Source organism: Hyla sarda, chromosome 1 (assembly GCF_029499605.1).
Source record: "Hyla sarda isolate aHylSar1 chromosome 1, aHylSar1.hap1, whole genome shotgun sequence".
NCBI classification, from domain to species: Eukaryota; Metazoa; Chordata; class Amphibia; order Anura; family Hylidae; genus Hyla; species Hyla sarda.
In genome coordinates, this window is record NC_079189.1 from 329,446,629 (window position 1) to 329,470,267 (window position 23,639).

General features: G+C 42.9%; 2 protein-coding genes across 3 annotated transcripts; one reads left to right on the forward strand and one right to left on the reverse strand.

Annotated features, from left to right (window-relative positions):
• The first annotated feature begins 374 nt into the window (after positions 1–374).
• NDUFB6 (NADH:ubiquinone oxidoreductase subunit B6) lies at positions 375–8,286 on the forward strand. Its single transcript, XM_056519579.1, has 4 exons — positions 375–655; positions 927–1,019; positions 4,798–4,842; positions 8,134–8,286. The coding sequence occupies exons 1-4, from the start codon at positions 476–478 to the stop codon at positions 8,203–8,205; spliced, it is 390 nt and encodes a 129-aa protein (XP_056375554.1). The 5' UTR covers positions 375–475; the 3' UTR covers positions 8,206–8,286.
• A 9-nt stretch (positions 8,287–8,295) lies between these two features.
• On the reverse strand, positions 8,296–23,611 carry SMIM27 (small integral membrane protein 27). Of its 2 annotated transcripts, XM_056519561.1 has the most exons (4): positions 23,361–23,477; positions 18,059–18,297; positions 9,821–9,882; positions 8,296–9,444 (listed from the first exon to the last, which is right to left on the reverse strand). In XM_056519561.1, exons 2-4 carry the CDS (start codon positions 18,066–18,068, stop codon positions 9,085–9,087), a joined length of 432 nt encoding a protein of 143 aa, XP_056375536.1. In that variant the 5' UTR covers positions 18,069–18,297; positions 23,361–23,477; the 3' UTR covers positions 8,296–9,084. The 2 variants fall into 2 exon arrangements, with proteins under 2 accessions (XP_056375536.1, XP_056375541.1); XM_056519566.1 differs by lacking the exons at positions 8,296–9,444; positions 9,821–9,882 and having other exon boundaries at positions 18,151–18,297; positions 23,416–23,611.
• Positions 23,612–23,639: the final 28 nt, after the last annotated feature.

Sequence of the window (23,639 nt, forward strand, 5' to 3'; positions counted from 1 at the left end):
AAAAATGTTTTCTGGTGGAGTACCCCTTTAAATCTTTTATTAGTTAATGTTATTTAGTTTATTCCTCTAATGATATTTGCTGCAAATTTTCAACGCTTCACCATTTTTGCAACCTATAATTTAGTAATAGTTTTTTTTTTTTTTGAGGAAATACACAAATGGCAATTCTGTTATTTATTTTATTTAGCTGCTTACCAGGCATAAAATAGCACTTTGTACAGTTTCTACCATTATATGACACTTCTCCCAATACATGACAGTTGCAGCACCCAGTCCCGTACCTGTGTCAGGATTCCAACATGGCTCATTTACTACCGTAATATCAGCTAACGATCAGCAGGGGGAGCCAACGTACACCCTGTATGTAGGTGACGTCATAGTTGTGCGCCGCCGAAGCCGTTGTGTGCCCTCTGGAAGGCAGCGCAGTGTCACAGCAGAAGAGGGCACCGGGTTTGGGCTGTCAGGCAGGGCAGACATGTCGGTCAGTCCGGTAGACGCACAGCTTCGGCAGCAGCAGCTGAGAGCGCTCCGTAGGAAATGGCTGAAGGACCAGGAGCTGAGCCCGCGGGAGCCCGTCCTGCCCCAGAAGAAGCTGAATGCCGTGGACAGGTTCTGGGCCAACTTCCTGCAGAAGCCCTCTCTATGGAAAAGCTACGTACGTGATCTCATGCCCATAACCTTGTTATATGCCCTTTAGTGCCCTCTAGAACGGTCTTTCATTCGTGTGCCTCCAGCTGTTGCAGAACTACAACTCACAGTGTGCTGGGAGTTGTAGTGTTGCAACAGCTCGAGACACACTGGATGGGAAAGACTAGGAAAGCGATTCCAGGTTCCATGATTCTTGTGGCCACCACTACCAGCTTCATGTTGCCCTAGCCTGGCACTATTTGCCCATGTTGACTGTTGTGCGTATTATTTCTTTACAGACATTCAGGACGTATAATATTGGTGTACAGGCGGTGACCAAAATTCTCATACCAGCTTGGATCGTCCATTACTTTGTGAAGTACCACCTGCAGGTAATGTGCTCGCTGCTGCGCTTCATCGTTCACACCCCAGTAGTGAGGATCTGCGTTGTCTCGGCAGATCCTGAATAGAGCGCCTATGTTAGCGCGAACCTACGTGTCTGCGGTCTCTAACATTTGTCAGGGTATGTTCACGCTTTGTGTATATGCTGCAGATTTTATGCTGTTATTATTTATATTGATATATGCAGTATGTGTGAATGTGCCCTCAGGATCCACCTAGGAGGGGTATATTTACACATACTGTATATGCTGCAGATACCTTACTCAACTAAATAGCAGAGCTTATACAGTGGTCCCTCAAGTTACAATGTTAATTGGTTCTGAGACGACCATTGGATGTTGAAACCATTGGATGTTGAGACCAGAACTCTATGGAAACCTGGTAATTGGTTCTAAAGGCACCAAAATGTCATCCAAAAATTGGAAAAAGTGAGAATTAAAGAAAAATAAGTAGATAACTAATATAGATAAAGCAAGTCCTTTATATATATAAATAAATAAAAGTAAGAAAGATCTGCTGGGAGCTGTAAATCACTGTCTATATCAGTGTTTCCCAAGCAGGGAGCCTCTAGCTGTTGCAAAACTACAACTACCAGCATGCCCGGACAGCCAAAGGCTGTCCGGGCATGCTGGGAGTTGTAGTTTTGCAAAAGCTGGGGGCACCCTGCTTGGGAAACACTGGTCTATGTACAGGACAGGATCTTCTTCTGGGTCCTGTACAGAACACGCAATGTCCTAAAAAAAAGTAACATGGAGCCGCCCTTACCTGGTGTCCAAAGTTGCAGGTAACCCTGGTACAGGTAAAGAGTACAGAACATGTAATACCTCCCTGTACTGTAGGGGGCTCTACCAGACACCAGTCAGTGCATGCACTTCAGTAATACAGGGGTTTTACCAGTGAATGCCCATTCTGATTGGTCGGTTCTTCCAGTCACTGACACGTTTCACAGGTCTAGACTGTCTGTAGTATTGTATATTGAGTCTGGTTTCAACTTACAATGGTCCAGAAAAGATCATTGTATGTTGAAACTATTGTATGTTGAGGACATTGTAAGTTGAGGGATCACTGTATAGTACATGTAAACATACCCAATGGTATTCAGCGTGCTCGAGTCAGGAGCCTGCTCCATACACCCTAAGCGTCGCCGTTGTCTGACCGGCTCTACTAGTCCAAAGCGGGCTAGATGTCAGCAAAATTCACTTGCCCGGAATGTCATGTCCCAGGCGTCAGGCGATAGGAATTCCACATCCCTGAGTCTGCATATATATATATATATATATATATTGCTCAGACATGCCATGGTATGTGTTTGAAACCTTTTTTTAAAGTATCCTGACATATGTGGCAGAGACGATAAAGGTGATGTGAATCGGACATAAAATCTGACTTGAATTTCTAGGGCAGGCAATTGGATGTTTGTAATCACAATAACGTGCCTCAAACATTTTCCGTGCCAGAATAGGATCCTGCTGTTGTTTTTCAGGATACATTCACACGCTAGTAACTAGCAACAAGTTTCCTGCTGCGGGAAACCCGCTGTGAGTTACGCTGCCATTCATTTGAATGGGTCTGCGGACAGTCCACAAATCTGACACTATTGTGGACTCTCTGTGGACCCATTTAAATCAATGGAAGCGTAACTCGCAGCGGGATTCCTGCAGCGGGCAACCCACTGCTAGTAATAGTGTGTGAACGCACCCTTAGTCTGTTTTGGATTTCCACCAGAGATGTTACCACTTTCAGTATAGCAGTGGTAAAATCTGCAGAGTCTGACTGGAAATTGCAGGTTTGTTGTGAAATCCATGTGTACTCAGCCTCATGTGGTTTTAACCCCACATTTGCAATATCAATTATCTGTAGGCATCGTCAAACGTGTTCATAGATATTTAATTGGGCATTGCACACATTTTTCAGAATATATGTTGGTTTGTGATATGCAAAAAAAAATAAAAAATACATTCTGAAAAACTGTGAGAACATAGCCTTATAGTGTAACTCCACTTAACTTTCCTAGCTGAGTTGACATCCAGAGGTACACATAGGAAAAATCTTTGGGGGAAAGTTATCAAAACCTGTGGGCCCATAGCAACGGGTCAGATCGCTTCTTAAATTTTTGAGAGGCCTTTTTAAAATGAAAGAAGCAATCTGGTTGCTATGGGCAACTGCACCACTCTCCGTATACACAGGTTTTGATAAATCTCCCCCTTGATCTATAATACCTGATATAACACAAAGTCATTTGTGGAAGTGAGGAACTGTCAAGTGTACAGGGTGTGTACAGCACCAGAAATGCATTATATATATATATATATATATATATATATATATATATATATATATATATATATATATATATATATATATATATATATATATATATATTGCTATAAGACCCAAGAGACTGCTCCTGTGACATTTCTAAACTTATTAAAGGGGTACTCCCCTAGAAAAAAAAAAGAACATAGGAAAGAACTTCCTCTGGAACTTACAGCAGCTAAGTACTGGAAGGGTTAAGATTTTTTAGACAGAAGTAATTTACAAATCTTTTTAACTTTCTGGCACCTGTTGATTAAAAAAAAAAAAAAAAGGTCAGAAATGCAGGGCAGAACTGCTGCGGCATGCCACCTCTCTATCTTGCCCTATATGATTGATTGTACAGGTCCGACACAGAGCGCTGTTCATCAATCGGGGAAAGCAGGGCAGGGAGGAGGTGTTCTGCAGGGACTGTTTAGCAGGAAAATTTAGAAACTGAATTTACTGAAACCAAAGGTATAGTTCGATAAAACAAACTATACCTTATTTCTCCTACGGAGCTGATAGATTCCCTTACACTAGTAAAGCACTCAGACGGATCCCTCCAAGGAACAGCACAGGATAGAGCAGGCGCACACAAGGCATGCCGGGTAAATGAAACCGTTTTTACCTTTTGGAGTTGTGTGCGCCTGCTCTATCCTGTGCTGTTCCTTGGAGGGATCCGTCTGAGTGCTTCACCTGTGTTCCCAGGAGCGGCTGCCGAGCTTCGCCCATCAAGGGTTTATTCCACGCTTACACCATAGTTGTACTTGGTCGCAGTACAACTCTACTCGGTGAGCAATATTGCTTTTGAATCTCACACCATATATGTTACGTTGTCACACTAGGAGCGCTTTTCCTTTTGTTCTTAAACTAGTAAAAGACACTTCAGTGATCATAATATGTCATATTACTGCTACCATCTTTGCCGCCACTATTAACTACAGTTGGTGACGCCTCATAATTTTTTATTTCAAGGTATGTTTTTTTCTTAATTGACAACCATAAAAATAATAATAATAAATTAATGAATTAATAATAAATAAATATATCTATGAAAAGGGGATGAGTATTCTCCTTATGTAGACGGCACCACTCCTGGTGTACAGACATTCAAAGTAGGCAATTAGCACTTCGCAAGCTTTCTGGGAAAAGGAATATGCAAAGCAGCTTGCCACCTTCACAGGCATTATTATTATTTTTTATATAATATGCACTCATTGTAATATGAACCTAGGCCTATGCTGTGGTAGGAGTGTGACACCACTTCTGGCTCCTGGATTTTGGATCCAGTTTCTACATTTTGGATAGGATTTGTCTTTCTTATGCTATTGTGGAAGAGAATTACACTACTTGAGCAATGTTTTCATGAAATCAAATATGACTGCAGCTGTCTTACATCTGTTTTTACTTGAGTGATATGTGTAATGTACAACAAACAATTATCAAACTAATGTTTTATATATTTTGTTTCAGACAACCCCATATGCTGCTGTGTTTCAGAAACCACGGCTGTACCCTGTAAGTACACTTTTCTGTTTATGCAGTCACATCTGTCTTGTATGTTTATTTCCAGAACGCCTGTGTAAACTGAGGGCGTACATTAAAGTGTGTAGTGTGTTGAGCGGGGCCAGGGGGGTTGCGGCTGCGCGGCGGGAGCGGGATGTGCGGCCATTCACCTATACAGTATGCCTCCAGTTGTTTCCCCACTAAAACTCCCAGCATGCCATGACAGCCAATAGATGTCTGGGCAAGCTGGGAGTTGTAGTGGGGGAAACAGCTGGAGGGACACTGAATAGGTGAACTAAGGGGGGGTGGTGAGTGAGTTGAGCGGCACGATGGGGGGGTTGCGGGCTGCGCAGCGGGATGTGCACAGCGATCACAGATACTGTTTTCAGCTATACAGGGCGCCTCCAGTTGTTTCCCCACTACAACTCCCAGCATGCCCTGACAGCCAATAGATGTCAGGGTATGCTGGGAGTTGCAGTGGGGAAACAGCTGGAGGCGCCCTGTATAGGTGAACTGCTGACGTGGTGCCTGCTGGGGAAGTCTGCCTGGTAGTGAGTACACTACCAGGCAGAAAAAAATGCATTTAATATGTAAAAAAAAAAAAAAAAAAAAAAATTAAAGGCAGGGAGGGGGTTAGGGATAGATGGGTAATAGGCAGGGACAGAAAAAAGAAAAAAAGTGATGGTGGGAGCTACCCTTTAAGGACATTTTTTTAAATTTTTTTTTACGTTTGTTTTTTCCTCTTCGTCTTCTAAAATCCGTAACGCTTTCAATTTTCTATCTTCTACTTACAGACCCATATTAGGGCTTGTTTTTTGAGCCACCAACTGTACCTTGTAATGACATCAATCAGTTCATAACAAAATCTACTTTTCGGTATAAATGACATGTTATATCTATTCTGTAGGTCCATACAATTAGAATGATACCGAATTTATATAGGTTTTGTTTTATTTTAGTATTTAAAAAAAGTATACATTTTTGTATGAAAACTAGTATGTTTAAAATTGTCCTTTTTCTGATCCTATAACTTTTTTTTACATTCATTTTACACTTTTTTTTTTGTCCCCATAGGGGACTATTTATAGCAATCATCATATTAGTAATACTGTTCAGTACTATGCATAGGCATAGCACTGATTAGTATTATCGGCGATCTTCTGCTCTGGTCTGCTGGAAGACCCCAGGAGAGCAGTGGAGGCAGGTAAGGGGACTTCCATCCGCCATCTTGGCTGATCTTATCCCCTGCGGCAGTGTCGGGGGTGATCAGATCAGTCATTTAAAGTGCTGCACTGTATTCATCACGGCATCTGAGGGGATAATGGCGGACATCAGCGCGATCGCTGATGTCCACCATTACCGGTGGGTCCGTGGCTGCTGACAGCCACTGGGACCCACCTTGCATTCAGCTGTATAGCTGCGCCGTTAATGCATGGCGCTATTTGCGAAGTTACTCGCTGCAGCATGTCCTTAAGGGGTTATAAATGGGAAAGGGGTGATTTTATACTTTTTTTTTTTTTAATAAACACTAACATTTTTTAGTTCCCATAGGAGACTATTACATGCAATCTTCAGATTGCATACACTGATCAATGATTCTCCATAGGAAGTCATTGATCAATGTTATCAGTGCTCGATTGCTATTGCCTGCAGTAGCTGGCTGCAGCATTGGAGCACCGATCGGACAGCGAGGAAGAAAGTAAGAGACTTCCTTCCGTCCATACAGCTGATCAGGACAATTTCCCCACGATTTTGCGATGGTCCCTATCAGCTACCTACAGTAGTTTATGGCTTTTTTAGGCGCCATGATCATCTTTGATTGTGGCGTCTAAAGGGTTAATGAAGGACATCTGCTTAATCGGTGATGCCAGGCATTAGCCATGGGTCCTGGCTGCTGATAGCAGCCGGGACAAGCGGGTATGATGCAAGCTTAGGTCCTGAGCTTGCTTCATACCCATGCCGTGCTTCTGCACCGATTATAAATGCTGTTTTGCGACAAGGGGTTAACCTGCACCATGTACAAAAAGTCAACATGCTGTTGTTAACTGATATGTTGTCATGGTGTGGTGCTGTGGTTCTGATCTGCTCATTTCACCACAATATGTCCATTGATACAAATATTCAAGGCAAGTATTCAGTCTACGTGTTTATCCGATTATTAGGGTGTGTTCACATTACAGTGGATCCGCAATCTTCCTGCATGAAGCCGAGATGATTCCAGTTATATAGCTTATGTCCACAGCAATCTACCACATATATAAACTGTACCACTGACCAACAGGACTGTTCTGGCAGATTCCACCCAAAGAACATGAACATATTTAATCTTCAGTTGGAATCCAATTCCTTGTCGAAAGTTCAGCTACGGAACGTCGTCTGACATGTGAACTAAGTAGCAGATCAATGAAAGGCTGCTGCAAGCAGAATTTCCTTAGTGTGAAGGAGAGCTTTAGGCTATGTTCACAGGGCAGAATTTCCTTAGTGTGAAGGAGAGCTTTAGGCTATGTTCACAGGGCAGAATTTCTGCACTGGAATTTCATTGAAGTGAATTGGCTATAAATTCAGTGCAGAAATTCTGCCCGACCTTAGACTAATGCTGATCTGAGCGATGATCTAGTAGATTAGGTGTGCAAGGCTACATGAATGATCACTGGATTGTTTGTGTAGCCTATCACTTAATTTTCAGCCGTATATTCCTTGTTTGCACACTGTATAAGAATCATGATTTTTACTTTGCATTACATTAAAGGTCCAATGTACTTCAAGTCTCACCGGCTTTTTCTCCAGCAGTAACAGCTGACTATGTTCACATGGTGGATGTCCGCATGGAAAATTTCTTTACATTTAACTGACAGCTGAAGCCATGGGCGCTAGGATCGCTTGGAATTGCACCATCTCATAGACAACAGTGTATTTCCATGTGGAATCTGCAGAAAGAATAGATTTGCCTATTCAATCTGCGGACTCCGGAATCCTTATGACATCAGTTATTGCAATGCAGAATTTCTTAGAAGAATTCCGCACGGATATTCCGCTGTAGCAGAGTCCCATTGGTTTCAATGGGATTCTGCTGCACATGGTGGCAGGTGTTTTAGCTGTGGAAATTCTGCCATGAAATCAATGGGACTCTGCTACAGCGAAATGTCCGTGCGGAATTCTACAATGAAATTCTGCATCGCAATAGCTGATGTCTGAGGTGATTGCAGACATTACAGGTAAACATCACCAAGCAGAAATTGTGGCTACAGTCCTTTCTATTAGCATGTATATAGATCTGTATAACATCCTGTCTGTCTTTTTTAGGGTGATGTTATCCAAGAAACTGGACAAGTCGTCCCACCCCTTGAGGAAGCAAGCAGTGGACATCACCACTAAATATTTGTAGTCATCTTGTTTCAAAGAAAAATGTAAAAAAAAGTCTTTAATATTATCATAAAATAAAAGATTAGAATTGTACTTCATGAGTATATTTTATTTTAAGACCCCCATCATTTATTGTTAATTCTGGACGTATACTAACCTTTGTGAAAACAGAGACTAGAAAACCCCATCAATGTGTAACAGAAAATTTGCGCAGTAAAGGGCATGCCTGAGATTTTAAGATCTTGATCATGGGTATTCTATTGCTGAATTGCAGTGCCAAGGGTGAGCAACGCTGTCAAATCTGCATGTACTAATTTGGTGCATAGGAGTATATTCGGCTATCTTAAAATGTAAAAAAACTTTAATATACTTAATATGTGGATCAGTAGCCATAGTTTGGTTAAAATAGTGAACCCTCCCCCTCCAGATGCTGCCCCATATAAAAAAAATAATAATAATAATAACAATAAAAACATATAACACACAGTATACTCCTGCTGTGCTATTCTATACAGCAAGTAAATGGAAACCACCCGAATTATACCTTTGACCTCTATCTGGTAATGGGGTCTATGTATACAATTGCCAATGCATACCTGATTCTCAGCAGGTCACTGACCTCAAGCAATGACATGATGACCCATTTGACTGCTGCTTTTGTTACTTGTCAATACAACGTGTCATTTCTGGTGGTCTCTAAACTGAGAGCTGTGGGGGAACAGCATGGGAGCTTTAGGAAATTGGTAAGTAGTTTTTTTGTTTTATTTTAATTCACCATAGTGCAGTCATTGGTCACCAAATGTGACCTCGGTTTCGCCAACATGTGATGATGGCAATACTTCCCACCTGGGAAGACAATACTGAGGCAGAAGTGTTGAGAGTGGGGGAAGATCATACCTTTCCTGCTCCCAGATAACCTTTTAATGGGGTTTGTAGAAATGTTTGTGCTTTGCACCAAAACAATCCCATTCCTTTTCTGTGATTTGCAGTCACAGAAATGTTTGCAACAAATCTGCTGCATGTGACTGAGGACAGACGGGGCTCTGTGCACTGCATCTGACTGGCGGGGCTCTGTGCACTGCATCTGACTGGCGGGGCTCTGTGCACTGCATCTGACTGGCGGGGCTCTGTGCACTGCATCTGACAGGCGGGGCTCTGTGCACTGCATCTGACAGGCGGGGCTCTGTGCACTGCATCTGACAGTTTTCCTTTAATCGTTTCCAACGCCACGGCCCGCATCTCATTCATTTCCTATCAGACAGGAGAGAGCACAGAGGAGTGCTATCAGACAGGAGAGAGCACATGGGGGTCCTATCAGACAGGAGAGAGCACAGAGGAGTGCCATCAGTCAGGAGAGAGCACAGAGGAGTGCCATCAGACAGGATAGATCACAGAGGAGTGCCATCGGACAGGAGAGAGCACAGAGGGGTCCTATCAGACAGAGAGCACAGGGGGGTCCTATCAGACAGGAGAGAGCACATGGGGGTGCTATCAGACAGGAGAGAGCACAGAGGAGTGCTATCAGACAGGAGAGAGCACAGAGGAGTTCTATCAGACAGGAGAGAGCACAGAGGAGTTCTATCAGACAGGAGAGAGCACAAAGGAGTGCTAGCCCACCCTCACTTACTGGACTTTGTCTATGCCTGTGCTTCAGCTTGGAGAAAGTAATGATTTTATAAGCCATGATTTCTATAAAAAAGAAATAACATTTTCTTATGAAGTATATTAGAAAGGTTAAATGTTTTGCCAAGATGTACAACATATAAAAAGTTTTTGAATCTGACAGTGCCCCATTGGGTAGGGACTGATTCTGACTAGGTGGCCTTGACATGACGAGTGGGCTTGTACTTTTTCATGTAAAATGTATACTAACAAGTAGCTCAAAATACAAATTGTTGATGTGCGGCTATGTTTGTTTCTCAGCACCACTTTCATGTTTCTTTCAACACAGAAAGGACGCTTCCCTTCTTGTCTAGTGACATGCTTCTGGGGGACAGACTGTGTGGTTCAGTTTAAGAACTAAGCTTGTCTTTGGTACTGAACTGATTTATACAGCTATCCCCCTTTAAGTACATCACTAGGAGTGTGCCAACACAGAGGGCAAGCTCCCTTTTACTCTAGGTTCACACTGCAGAATCTCCGGACAGAAAATTTCCGCCCGCAGATTCCGAGTGCGGCCAGGACCGACTAAATCAGTCGGCGCTAGGACCGCGCGGACACTGCAGTCTCCGATAGACTGCAATGTGTTCTGTGAGTATTTCCACCTGAAGAATGAGCAACGCCATTCTTCAGGTGGAAATTTTCAAGTGGATTTTCCGTTCACAAATTCCGAAGTGTGAATTTGTGAACGGAAACCCATTCACTATACTATACATTTTAGTAAGTGGAATTTCTGCCTGCAATTTCAAAGCATAATTGCAGGCGGAAATTCCGTAGTGTGAACCTAGCCTTAGTGGTGCACACTAAGCAAATTCCGTCAGGAAAAATTCCTTGAGGAATGCCTCAAGGAAGCAGAATCGGCCTTTACTTTCCACACAAATGGTTTATAAGGTTGAAAAAAAGACAGGAGTCTGAAATTAAAGTTCTGTTCAAGAAATGGGTTTAAGCTGGTTAACCCCCCCATTAGAATAAATACGTTTCTTCAGCAGAATCTGTATCCGCGTCAGACGTTTCACTACAGAACTTCAAACATATTCAAAGAGCAGCAGAATCTCATGGAAATCAATAGGAGGCTTCTGCAAGCAGATTTCATTTGGAATTTCCTCTTGGAAATTAATAGCAGAATTTGCTCAGTGTGCACAAGGCCGTATAATTTGGCACAGGTGAAATTTTGCTATGCATATTTAGGCAACTGAAGGCATTGGTCTTAAAGGAATTGTCCAGTGAAGAAACAACCTGTGTATAGTGTCAAGTGTATAAAACTACTACTAACAAGGTGTTATCATCCAAAATCATTAATTTCACCTGTTTCTTTCTGTACTCCGTTCCCCTTCCCTCCCATCCATTCCCTTAGCCCATGTTCACAAGCCGGAATGTCCGCACAGAGAATTCCATGCGGTCATTCCAGAGTATGGGCACCTGCATAATATGCGCTGTCTCATAGACAACTATGCATTCCGTGTGGACTTCACACAAAGAATGAATGTGTTCATTCTTTGTGTGGACATGGAAAATGGAATTTCTGTGCTGGAAAAATCTGTCACGGAAATTCTGCCATGTGCACAGAGCAGCAGAATCTCTGTGCCAGATTCCAATGCGGAATCCAGCACGGAAATTCCGATGTGTGAACATGGGTCCGCAGTAATGTGAAGTAAAGGGATGGTTTTATAGCTCACTAGCTGAATACCTGGCGCGGCCCGGTTTTTCCTACCTTACCCTTGTAGGGAAAGAAAAGCAACAAATGAGGAAGCTTTTGTCCTAATATCCTGACCCCATATACCCTCCTCATATCCCGACCTCATATCCTGTCTTCATATCTTGACCTCATATGCCGTCCCCATATTCCATCCTCATATCCTGTCCCTATTCATATTCCGTCCCGATATCCCATCCTCATATCTTGTCCGTATGCATATCCCATCCTCAGCTGGGGCTGCGTTGTGGTAAAGATATTGTAAGCTGAAAATAAAAGGGGTGTGGCTTAAAGGTTGAGCGTGTCTTTGCAAGATGGGGCATAGAATGCGTGGAGGGTGTGACTTGCCAGCCCGACTAACACATTCACCAGGATTCAGAGCGGAGCTTGCGAAGTAAGGTACCATAAGTCCTATATACTTGCATGGGACTTGAAGCAAAAACCCCATCCTTCACATATAGGGGTAGGTTAGGGGTTAATTTAACTATTTATATATTTTTATTTGACATAAGTAAGATGTGACAAAGTATTATCAAAATATCTCCAGCCGTACGGAAGTTATGCTGGAACATACATTTCCCATTGATTTGCATTGGACTTTAAACAAAAACCCTGACCCTCACAAATGGGGGTAGTTAAGGGTTAAATTAACTATCCTATATTTTAAGTGGACCTATAAGTAACATGTGACAAAGTATTATCGAAATATCTCAAGTTGTTTGGAAGTTATGCAGTAACATATATTTCCCATAGACTTGTATGGGACTTTAAACAAAAACCTGACCCTGGCAAATGGGGGTGAGTAAGGGTTAAATCACCTATCCTATGTTTGTTGTTGACATATAAGTAACATGTGTGCCAAGTTTCATGTTAATATCTTTAGCCGTTTGGACGTGATGCTGGAACATACACACACATTTACACACATAGGGGGAAATTTATCATTGGCTTTACACCACTTTAATGTTCTAAAAGTCCCTGCAAATTTTGCGCAATTGCGTCTTTTGCACATTGTTTTGCGCAATTTTTGGTAGAAAATCTTTCAAAGTTGTCTGTTTGGTGCACCTTACACTACTTTTTGCAGTGGAGCTGTATTTATTATTTGTGCAAAAAAAATTTAGAAGTGTATTTTTTTGCACAAACATACACCACCTAAAAGTGTCCTACCAAGACAGCCGGGGGATGCTAAACTACAATTACTCCCATTATGGGACATGAGTCTGTCCCATGATGGGAGTAGTTGTAGTACCGCAGAGCTGCGGGCTGCTTTTAGGACTACTACTTATACTAATACATATATACTACTAGTTCTAGTCCAGGGGCTGAGGGGCAGATCGCAGCGGATCATTGTCCTGAGACCCGCTGCGATCCACATTTATTAACTGATTGGTGAATAGCTTTTTACCAATCAGATCTCCCATCTCCCGGCGGCAGGGAATATGAATAGTGACAGCTGTATACAGTATTCCCCTCCTGGAGCTGGCGGGGAGCGCAGTGGAGCGGCATGTGCCGCCTGCATGTTAACTTGATAAATTCAGATTGCAGCGGGTCTCTGGAGAATGATCCGCTGTGATCTGCCCCTCAGCCCCTGGACTACTACTCCCATCATGGACAGAGTCAGTCCATGATGGGAGGAGTAGTCCTAAAAGTCCTGCTGCAAGTGCCATCCCTCAGCGCTGCGGTACTACAACTACTCCCATCATGGGACAGACTCTGTTCCATGATGGGAGTAGTAGTCCAAGGGCAGAGGGACAGATTGAAAGGAGGTCTCTTCTGAGACCCCTGCGACCTTTACTGCTAGTGATGACATCATTAACCCCTTAAGGACGCAGCCCTTTTTCACCTTAAGGACTGAGCCCTTTTTCGCAATTCTGACCACCGTCGCTTTACGAATTAATAACTCGAAAATGCTTTTACCGAATATTCTGATTCTGAGAGTTTTTTCGTGACATTCTACTTTACTTTGGTGGTAAATTTTCGGCATTACTTGCATCCTTTTTTGGTGAAAAATCCCCAAATTTCATGTAAATTTTGCATTATTCTAACTTTGAAGCTCTCTACTAGAGATGAGCGAACTTACAGTAAATTCGATTCGTCACGAACTTCTCAGCTCGGCGGTTGCTTACTTTTCCTGTATAAATTAGTTCAGCTTTCAGGTGCTCCGGTGGGCTGGAAAAGGTGGATACAGTCCTAGGAAAGAGTCTCCTAGGACTGTATCCACCTTTTCCAGCCCACGGGAGCACCGGAAAGCTGAACTAATTTATGCAGGAAAAGCCAGCAACCGTCGAGCCGAGAAGTTCGTGACGAATCGAATTTACTGTAAGTTCGCTCATCTCTACTTGTAAGGAAAATGGATATTCCCAATACATTTTATTTTTCTTCACAAATACAATATGTCCACTTTATGTTGGCATCATAAAATGGACATATTTTTGCTTTTTGAAAAAATTAGAGGGCTTCAAAGTAGAGCCGCAATTTAAAAAAATGTCATGAAAATTGCAAAATCTGAAGGGACAGATGTTACAGAACTACAACTCCCAGCATGCCTGGGTAGTCTAGGCATGCTGAGAGTTGTACTGTCAGTACAACCCACTGTCCTGCGCTGCCATTGGTCCTTGCTCCTAGCCCTCAGGATGAGCAGGGCTGTCCCTGACAGCTGCGATTATCCCTATTTTACGGGTGATCAGGTCACCAGAGACCCGATCAGCTCAGAATAGCAGAAAATCGCATGTCTGTGATCACCGACATGGGGGGGGGGGGATGCCTGCTGAATGATTTCAGCAGGCATCCCGGTCCGGTCCCCAACCGGCTAGCGGCAGGGACCGGAATTCCCACGGGCGTATGCATACACCCCACGTCCTTAAATCAACTGGTGGCAGAAAGTTAAACATATTTGTAAATTACTTCTATTAAAAAATCTTAATCCTTCCAGTACTTAGCTGCTGAATGCTACAGAGGAAATTCCTTTCTTTTTGAACACTGATGACATCACGAATACAGTGCTCTCTGCTGACATCTCTGTGCATTTTAGCAACTGTGCATAGCAGATCTATGCTAAGGGCAGCATGGTGGCTCAGTGGTCAGCACTGCTGCCTTGCAGTGCTGGGGACTTGGGTTCAAATCCCACTAAGGACAACAATAAAGTGTTATTATTATAATAACGTCAGCAGAGAGCATTCCAAAAAGAAAAGAATTTCCTCTGTAGTATTCAGTAGCTAATAAGTACAGGAAGATTAAGATTTTTTTAATAGAAGTAATTTACAAATATGTTTAACTTTCTGCCACCAGTTGATTTAAAAGAAAAAAGGTTTTCACCGGAGTACCCCTTTAAGGATTCGGGATGCAGGGCGTATGCATACGCCCAGCGTCCTGAAGAGGTTAAGGGGTAGAGCTACACAGTCCAGGCCTGACTCTGTTCTCATTATGAGTTTTGCATGATAGGAACAACCTTTCTGGCAGGGTGTTCCCAAACAGGGAGACTCCAGCTGTTGTTTAACTACAGAACCCCATGATGGGAGTTGTAGTTTAGCAACAATTGGAGGCTCCCTGCTTAGGAGCACAATGCATTATGTGCGCTCTCCCAGGGGAAAGCATAAAAATGTACTAGCCCATTTTTCGTGTTTTTCTCTTCTCATTTCAGATACGTGAATGAGGAGGACTATGTCAGATTCGGTGGACTTCGACGATGACCAGCATTTTTTTTTCCAATAAAAGGGTTAACGAGGGCTGTGGGGGGGGGAGTGTTTTTTTAAATACATTTTTTTTCTCTATGTGTTGTGTTTTTTATAATTGAATTTTCAGGATTAGTAGTGGAAGCTCTCTTGTAGAGGGAATCCATTACTAAGCTAGCGCTAACCTCCAATTATTACCCCGGTTCCCACAGCCCCAGGGGTGCCAGGAAGAGACTGTACTTACAGGCCCGGAGCGTCAAATATGGCGCTCCTGGGCCTAGGCGATAACAGTCTGGGGAGAGCCAGTAACAATAATCCTCGCCCACCCTGGTAACGTCAAGCTGTTTCTGCTTGGTTGGTATCTGGCTGATACTGAAAAATAGGGGAAACCCTATGCGTTTTTTTTTTTAACATAAATAATTAAAAACCTGTGGTTGCCTATAATTTCAGTATCAGCCAGATACCAACTGAGCAGCAACAGCCTTCCCCAGCCTAAATAACACCAGCGTAGGCCCAGAAGTGCCATATTTGACGCTCCAGGCCTGTTGGCACTGGCTCTTCCGGGCAGCCTTGTGGCAGTGGGTACCGGGGTAATATTTAGGGGTTAGCGCTAGCTGTTTTTGGGGATAATGATAAGCCATGGCTTAGTAATGGATTCCGTCTACAAGGCTGCTTCCACTATTAAGCCTAAAAATTCAATTATAAAAAACATGACACATTGAAAAAATAAAAAATCTTATTTTTAAAAAAACACTCCCCCACAGCCCTCGTTAACCCTTTTATTGAAATTTAAAAAATGCTGGTCATCATCGCAATCCAACGAATCTGACGTAGTCCTCCGCATTCACGTATCTGAATTGAGAAGAAAAAAAAGGTTATTACATTTTTGGCGCTCTCCCCGGGGGAGTGCGGCCATACTGCAGTGTGTTCCTAAACAGGGAGCCGCCAATTGTTGATGTGTGCCTACTGTATGCTGTTTATACAGTCATCTATATATACAGGATAGCGCACAAAGACTTAACCCAGAAGTGCTCAGCAGCAGTGTGGGTTAACTCTTTCCTTGCTGGGCTCCTGTATAGTATACATAGGTACACTATGCACCCCTGTATACTATACAGCAGGCGGAGGCAAGTAGTGATGCTCTGCACCCTGTATATGCTATACATCACTCCTCACACTCTGTGGGCCGGGTGCTCTGCATCCAGCCCATGGAGTGGTACCCTGAAGGCCGTGAAAAAATTGCCACAGTGTGCAAAAATGACTGTTTCCAAAAACTCAAAAAAAAGTGCCAAAATGGAGGACAGTTTTTCAAGCATTTTTGCTGGTGGACAAAAAACCTCAATGGAATCCTGGCCTCATAGCAATAGAACAAAATCCCTGTGTCCATTTTTCCTGTGAGGTGCAGCTCAGGTCTACAAATAGAACTGTGTGGAGATTTAGAACTTTGCAAAAAATGTATCATGTGCCTTGTACAAGTATGGTGAATTTGGTGCAATTAAATTTAGACCAACCAACGCGATCTACAAAAAACATCTACCAACACCAACATTGATGAATGTACAAAAAAAAAAAAAAAAAAAATTATATATATATATATATATATTTATTTATATTTATTAGGGCTGCACGATATATCGCAAAAGCAATCGAATCGCGATTTTTGTTTTTTGCGATATGGCGATACGGCCCCCCGGGAAAACATGCGATTATCTGCTCAGGCTGGCTCCCGGGGCCGGCCAGAGCAGGTAAAAACTAATTTAAAATACTAAAAGTCAGTGTTTCCCAACCAGGGTGCCTCCAGTTGTTGCAAAACTACAACTCTTAGCATGCCAGGACCGGCAAAGCCTGTCCGGGCATGCTGGGAGTAGTAGTTTCACAACAACAAGCCAGTGATTGGCTGATGGGGAAAGGTCTTGTACTGCAGTAATACACTAGGTTTCCCGGGTCCTGCCGAAGATTTGAAATCCGCCCGAATGTGACGGGAGGGGGGTTGGGGGGAATGTGACAGAAGGGGGGAGGATGTGACAAGGGGGGGGAGGAGAATGTGACAAGGGGGGGTAGAATGTGACAGGGGGGTTGTGACAAGGGGGAGGAGAACGGACAAAGGGGGTGTGTGACAAGGTGGGGAGAATGTGAAATAGGCGGTGGGCATAAAATGGGTAGGTAGATGTGAAATGGAGGCGATTGGACATGAAATGGGGGGATTTCACCAATTTTTTTTATTATATCGCAATCGCAAGATTTAGGACCAAAATTGCAATCGCACATTTTTCCCATATCGTGCAGCCCTAAATATATATATATATATGCTAAATGGCACATGATTTAGCCATGAAGCAAATGAGCAGTGAAACAAGCGCTTTCCTAGTCCCATACTGACAGTAGGGGAAGGGAGGGAGGCGGAGGGACTGAGCTGCTGCTCAGCCTGTGACATGACGTCACAGCTTACAGGAAAAAAAAAAAGCTGAAATGGGTAATCTGTTTACTTTGGATAATAACATTATATTAGTAAATTGCTTTGTTATACATTTTTAAACCATACACAGGTTGTTTCTGTTGCTGGACAACCTACTTAAATGTCATGTAACATCCCAGATATTAGAATAGGTGGTTTACACATTAATTGTATAAGCCAAAGAGTATTTAACAACAGAGAAATGTTGTTTTTCAAATTAAATATAAAAGCGATTTATTTAGAAAACATTTTTTTCTATATCTTAGAAAAATACCATTGGTTAAATTGATCTCAATAGTTTAGACTAATAGAAAAATGGAAGTAAAATCCATACATATTTGCATTAAAAAAAAGTCAATTTCGATTCCAACAATCTATGACACAAACCCATCGTCATTTTGTGGGTACCATAGGAAGCTGTGCTGTGTTATATGGAGACTATGGCATTCTCTTTTTCATTTTATCCGGCTGTATCATAATGTCATGGAGTTCAAGTGCCAAGTGAAACCATTGGACTGTCAGGTTAAAACTTGGTTTGGATATTTTTGCTGCAGCTGCCATAGTGCTGCCTGTCTTGCTGCATACAGGACGTAGCCCCACGAGATGACAACAATGCAGAGGAGAATCTAGAAAGAGAACAATATTGTCACTAAAAGACCTCATTGCTATATTTATGTTAAACATTGCACGGATTTTGCCAGCCGTCATCCATCCTCACCTACAGAATTATAATAAAAGATGACAAAGCTGGAAGCAAGGAGCACAGGATCCATGAAGACAGCTTAGCTCTTCTCCATCTGCAAGTCACAGGGTACACCCACAAATGGGGGCTTTTGTGCTTAAAGGGGTATTCCAGGCAAAAACTTTTTTTTTTTACATATCAACTGGCTCCGGAAAGTTAAACAGATTTGTAAATTACTTCTATTAAAAAATCTTAATCCTTCCAATAGTTATTAGCTTCTGAAGTTTTCTGTCTAACTGCTCAATGAGGATGTCATGTCCCGGGAGCTGTGCAGTTCCTATGGGGATATTCTCCCATCATGCACAGCTCCCGGGACGTGACATCATCATTGAGCAGTTAGACAGAAAACTTCAGAAGCTAATAACTATTGGAAGGATTAAGATTTTTTAATAGACGTAATTTACAAATCTGTTTAACTTTCCGGAGCCAGTTGATATATAAAAAAAAGTTTTTGCCTGGAATACCCCTTTAATTAAAGAGCGTTGGAGTATTTCCATCTCAAACATTTATGGCATATTTACAAGATAGATACAGGAGCTCTAAGGCCCACACCTTGAGAATAAGGGCTCCCCTGCTTCCAATGGCCAGGGGTGGCCTAGAAGCCAAGAGCAGCCAAGTAGTCTGTTTTAGGTAATAGTTTAACAACTCCTATTATGCTATGTTTCCACGTCGGAAAATTTGAGGATTGTTCGCCAAGAAATCAGGGGCAGACATTCTGCAAATAACAGGCGCTGGCAGAACATGATGGTGCTAGGATCGCTCAGAAATCCATTTCCAAGAGGATTCCGCCAAAGAATTGACTTGTCAATTCTTTTAATGGAGGCCGGAATCAGTGACTGGAGGCACCCTGGTTGGGAACACTGACCTATAGATTTGTATAGAGATGACTGCACTTGTCCTACCATACCCTGCCCCTGGGTAATTTTGTCAGACTGGAAAACCCCTATAAAATACATCATGAACAGCACCCAGACTTCCTAGTGGAAAAGCAGCCTGCGGTCACAGTTATGGTACTTAAATGGAAACAACATATCCCATATCCACAGGACAGGGGACAAGTGTCGAATCCCAGTGGGTTCGACTGCTGGGACCCCCCACACCTGTGTAGCGTTGTCTGTGATAAATACAAGCTATAATGCTCCTTTGCCTGACAGACCTCGCTGATTCCTGAGGTACGTCTGGTTCCGATGCCAATGCGCTGCTTGATGGAGTGTACAGTACACTGTAATACTTGGTTATTGCAGTGTACTGTCATTTTACTTCTCTCCTATGACATCCTTACTAGAAGAACAAAATACCCAAGTCAGTGTCTTTCCAACCATGGTACTCCCAACTTTTGTATAACTACAACTTCCAGCATGGCTGGACAGCCAAAGGTTGTTTTACAATTCTGCAGCAGTGTGTACAGAGAAGCAGAATGTCACAGAAAGCCATGAGAGGCTGCTACAAGCAGAATTTCACTCTGAATTCATTTCCTTAGTGTCAATGGGCCTTAGAGGGGTATTCCAGCCACAAGCAGCACTGGGACCCCAATGATTGCTAGAAAACGGGATGCCCTCCCTAACACGATGGCAAGGGGGCCAAGCATTTGTGTGCAGTCACATTCAGTCTCTCGATGAGTGAAGGTCCCTAATCAACACTGGTGTGGAGGTCCCTTGTCCTCCTTCCTGCCCTCCATTCATACTTGGCACCACACATGACAGCTGCCATCCCATATGAACCGTCCCGGATGGCCACCACATGTCCCACTTCTGAATTAAACTTTTCGGCTCTACAAGCAAACACTGCAGAGCCGGGAAGTTAATTCAGAAGCTGCTGCAAAGAGAATCGTAAGTTACTCACAACGAAGGAGAGGCAGGTCACATGAGCGAAGGGAGGCAGGTCAAAAGATCATTCAGTGACCAATCAGGAAGCTGCACCACCAGTACACCAGGGCCCCTAGTGTTCGGCTGTGTGCTCCTATGCCACTGCCAGGAGTCTGAAACTGCAGCCTAAAGTCCAGCAGGAGCAGGGCCCCCAGAAGAAGAGGCTGAGATCCTGCAGCAGGGGCCAGGGCCAAATGTCTGCAGGCTGATCTGCAGGATGCTAGGTGAGCCTTATGCCTGGTGAGATGATCTGCAGGGTGCTATGGGCACTTTATGTCTGGTGAGATAATCTGCAAGATGCTTGGTGCACTTTATGTCTGGTGAGATGATCTGCATGATGCTGTATGTACTTTATCTGGTGAGATGATCTGCAGGATGCTATGTGCCCTCTATGTCTAGTGAGATTATCTAGAGCAGCTGATAAGTACAGGAAGGATTAAGATTTTTAAATATAAATTATTTACAAATTGTTTAATTTACTGGTACCAGTTCATAAAAAAAATAAAAAATTTTTAAAGTTATCCACTGGAGTACTCCTTTAACCCCTTAAAGGAGTACTCCGGCTCGCGCACTTTTTTCATGTTATCCCGTCCGGGCTGCAAAATAAAAGAAAACGCACTTTATCTTACCTGCCAACGAGCCCCCGGAGCTCCGGTACAGGTGTTTGGTCCCCGGGCTGTATTCTTCTTACTTCCTGTTAGCCCGGCACATCACACGGAGCTTCAGCCTATCACTGGCCGAGGCGGGACATCGCTGCGGCCAGTGATAGGCTGAAGCTCCGTGTGATGTGCCGGGCTAACCAGAAGTAAGAAGAATACAGCCAGGGGACCGAACACCTGTACCGGAGCTCCGGGGGCTCGTTGGCAGGTAAGAGAAAGTGCGTTTTCTTTTATTTTGCAGCCCAGACGGGATAAAAGGAAAAAAGTGCGCGCCGGAGTACTCCTTTAACTCCTTATGGACCGGGTTTTTTTCCGTTTTTTGCTCCTTGCCTTTAAAAAATCATAACTCTTTCAATTTTGCACCTAAAAATCCGTATGATTGCTTATTATTTGCCCCACCAATTCTACTTCATAACGAAATCAGTCATTTTACACAAAAATCTACGGTGAAACGGAAAAAAAATCATTGTGCGACAAAATTGAAACAAAAACGCTGTTTTGTAACTTTTGGGGTGCATATTTCGGTAAAAATGACACCTTATGTTTATTCTGTAGGTCCATACGATTAAAATGATACCCTACTTATATAGGTTTGATTTTGTCGTACTTCTGGAAAAAATCATAACTACATGCAGGAAAATTAATATGTTTAAAATTGTCATCTTCTGACCCCTATAACTTTTTTATTTTCCCGCATACGGGGCGGTATGAGGGCTCATTTTTTGCGCCGTGATCTGAAGTTTTTAGCGGTACCATTTTGTATTGATCGGACTTATTGATCGCTTTTTATTCATTTTTTCATGATATAAAAAGTGACCAAAAATGCACTATTTTGGACTTTGGAATTTTTTTGCGTGCACGCCATTGACCGTGCGGTTTAATTTACGATATATTTTTATAATTCGGACATTGCCGCACGCGGTGATACCATATATGTTCATACATAGCGTTGCGGTGGCATATGTATATAGAAGTGCTGTGGTGGGCAGATAACGCTATATGTCTGCCCCCCCCCTGGCGCTTCTATATACATATGCCACCGCAGCGCTATATGTGAAAAGTATACCATCAGCACCCGGTCGGCCAGCTGCTGATAGAAATACTTTTCACATATAGCGCTGCGGTGGTATAATATGAGAAATGCGCCGGCGGGGGGCATATTATAAATGCGCTGGGGGGCTAGATATTAAGGCTACATGTCTGCCCCCCCCCCCCTGCAATGCTATATATCTTGCCCCCCCCCATAGTGCTTTTAATATACATATGGCCCCCCTTGACACTCACAATTTTCATTTGACAGAAGAAAAATTTGTTCATGTGCATTTTTTTTCTTCCATCACAAATAACGTCCATTATTCATGACGGGTCATAACGGATAATCAAAAAATCCCATAGACTTGAATGGGATTTTGTAACGTCCGTTTAACCTCTTAAGGACCAAGGACGTACCGGTATGTCCTGAGTCCGCTCCCATTATATAACGCAGGGCCACGTCATAGCGGGTCGGGCCCAGGACCTAGCAACGGCCAGGACCCGTGGCTAATAGTGTGCGGCACTGATTTCCCTGCTATAACATTGCAAAAAAAAAAAAAGTGAATAAAGATCATTTAACCCCTTCCCTAATAAAAGTTTGAATCACCCCACCCCCTTTAAAAAAAAAATAAAAAAAAATAAACTGTAAATAAAAATAAAATAAAATGTGGTATCGCCTTGTGCAGAAATGTCAGAATTATAAAGATATATCATTAATTAAACTGCACGGTCAATGGCGTACGCGCAAAAAAATTCCAAAGTTCAAAATAGTGCATTTTTGGTCACTTTTGATATCATGAAAAAATGAATAAAAAGCGATCAAAAAGTCCGATCAATACAAAAAATGGTACCGCTAAAAACCAGATGACGGCGCAAAAAATGAGCCCTGATAATGCCCCATACACGGAAAAATAAAAAAGTTATAGGGGTCAGAAGATGACAATTAACATAAATTTTCCTGCGTGTAGTTATGATTTTTTCCAGAAGTACGACAAAATCAAACCTACATAAGAACGGAATAAAGAGAAGGTGAAATTTTTACCGAAAAATGTACTGCGTAGAAACGGAAGCCCCCAAAAGTTACAAAATTGTGTTTTTTCTTCAATTTTGTCCCACAATGATTTTTTTTCCGTTTCGTTTTAGATTATTGGGTAAAACGACTAATCTTTACAAAGTAGAATTGGTGGCGCAAAAAATAAGCCATCATATGGATTTTTAGATGCAAAATTGAAAGAGTTATGAGTTATGAAAGAGGTTAGGAGGGAAAAAAATGAAAGTGGAAAAAAACCCTGGTCCTTAAGGGGTTAACATCCGTTTTTAAGGCTTTTCCAACGGATCTTTTACCAGAACAACTTTATAGTGTGAAAGGGGCCTAAGGAGCTCTATGTCACCTGGTAGCAGCATCCCCAGTTTGACCCCCTTGAAGAAGCAGCTGTAACCGCTTACCAGAGACCGGAGCCAGTCCACGGCCCTGCGGCTGACCACAATCATCTGCCCGGTGATCTCCGCTCCGCACTGTTGACGTTCTCGCGCTATAGCAACGCAGCCCCGTACAGGTAACGGCTCAGACACACAACGTACATGACGTCACTACAGTGAACTTCCACAAGCAGCCATCTTTAGTCCTGGTAGAGACCTCCTCGCCGGCAGAGGGCAGTAAGCGCACTGAG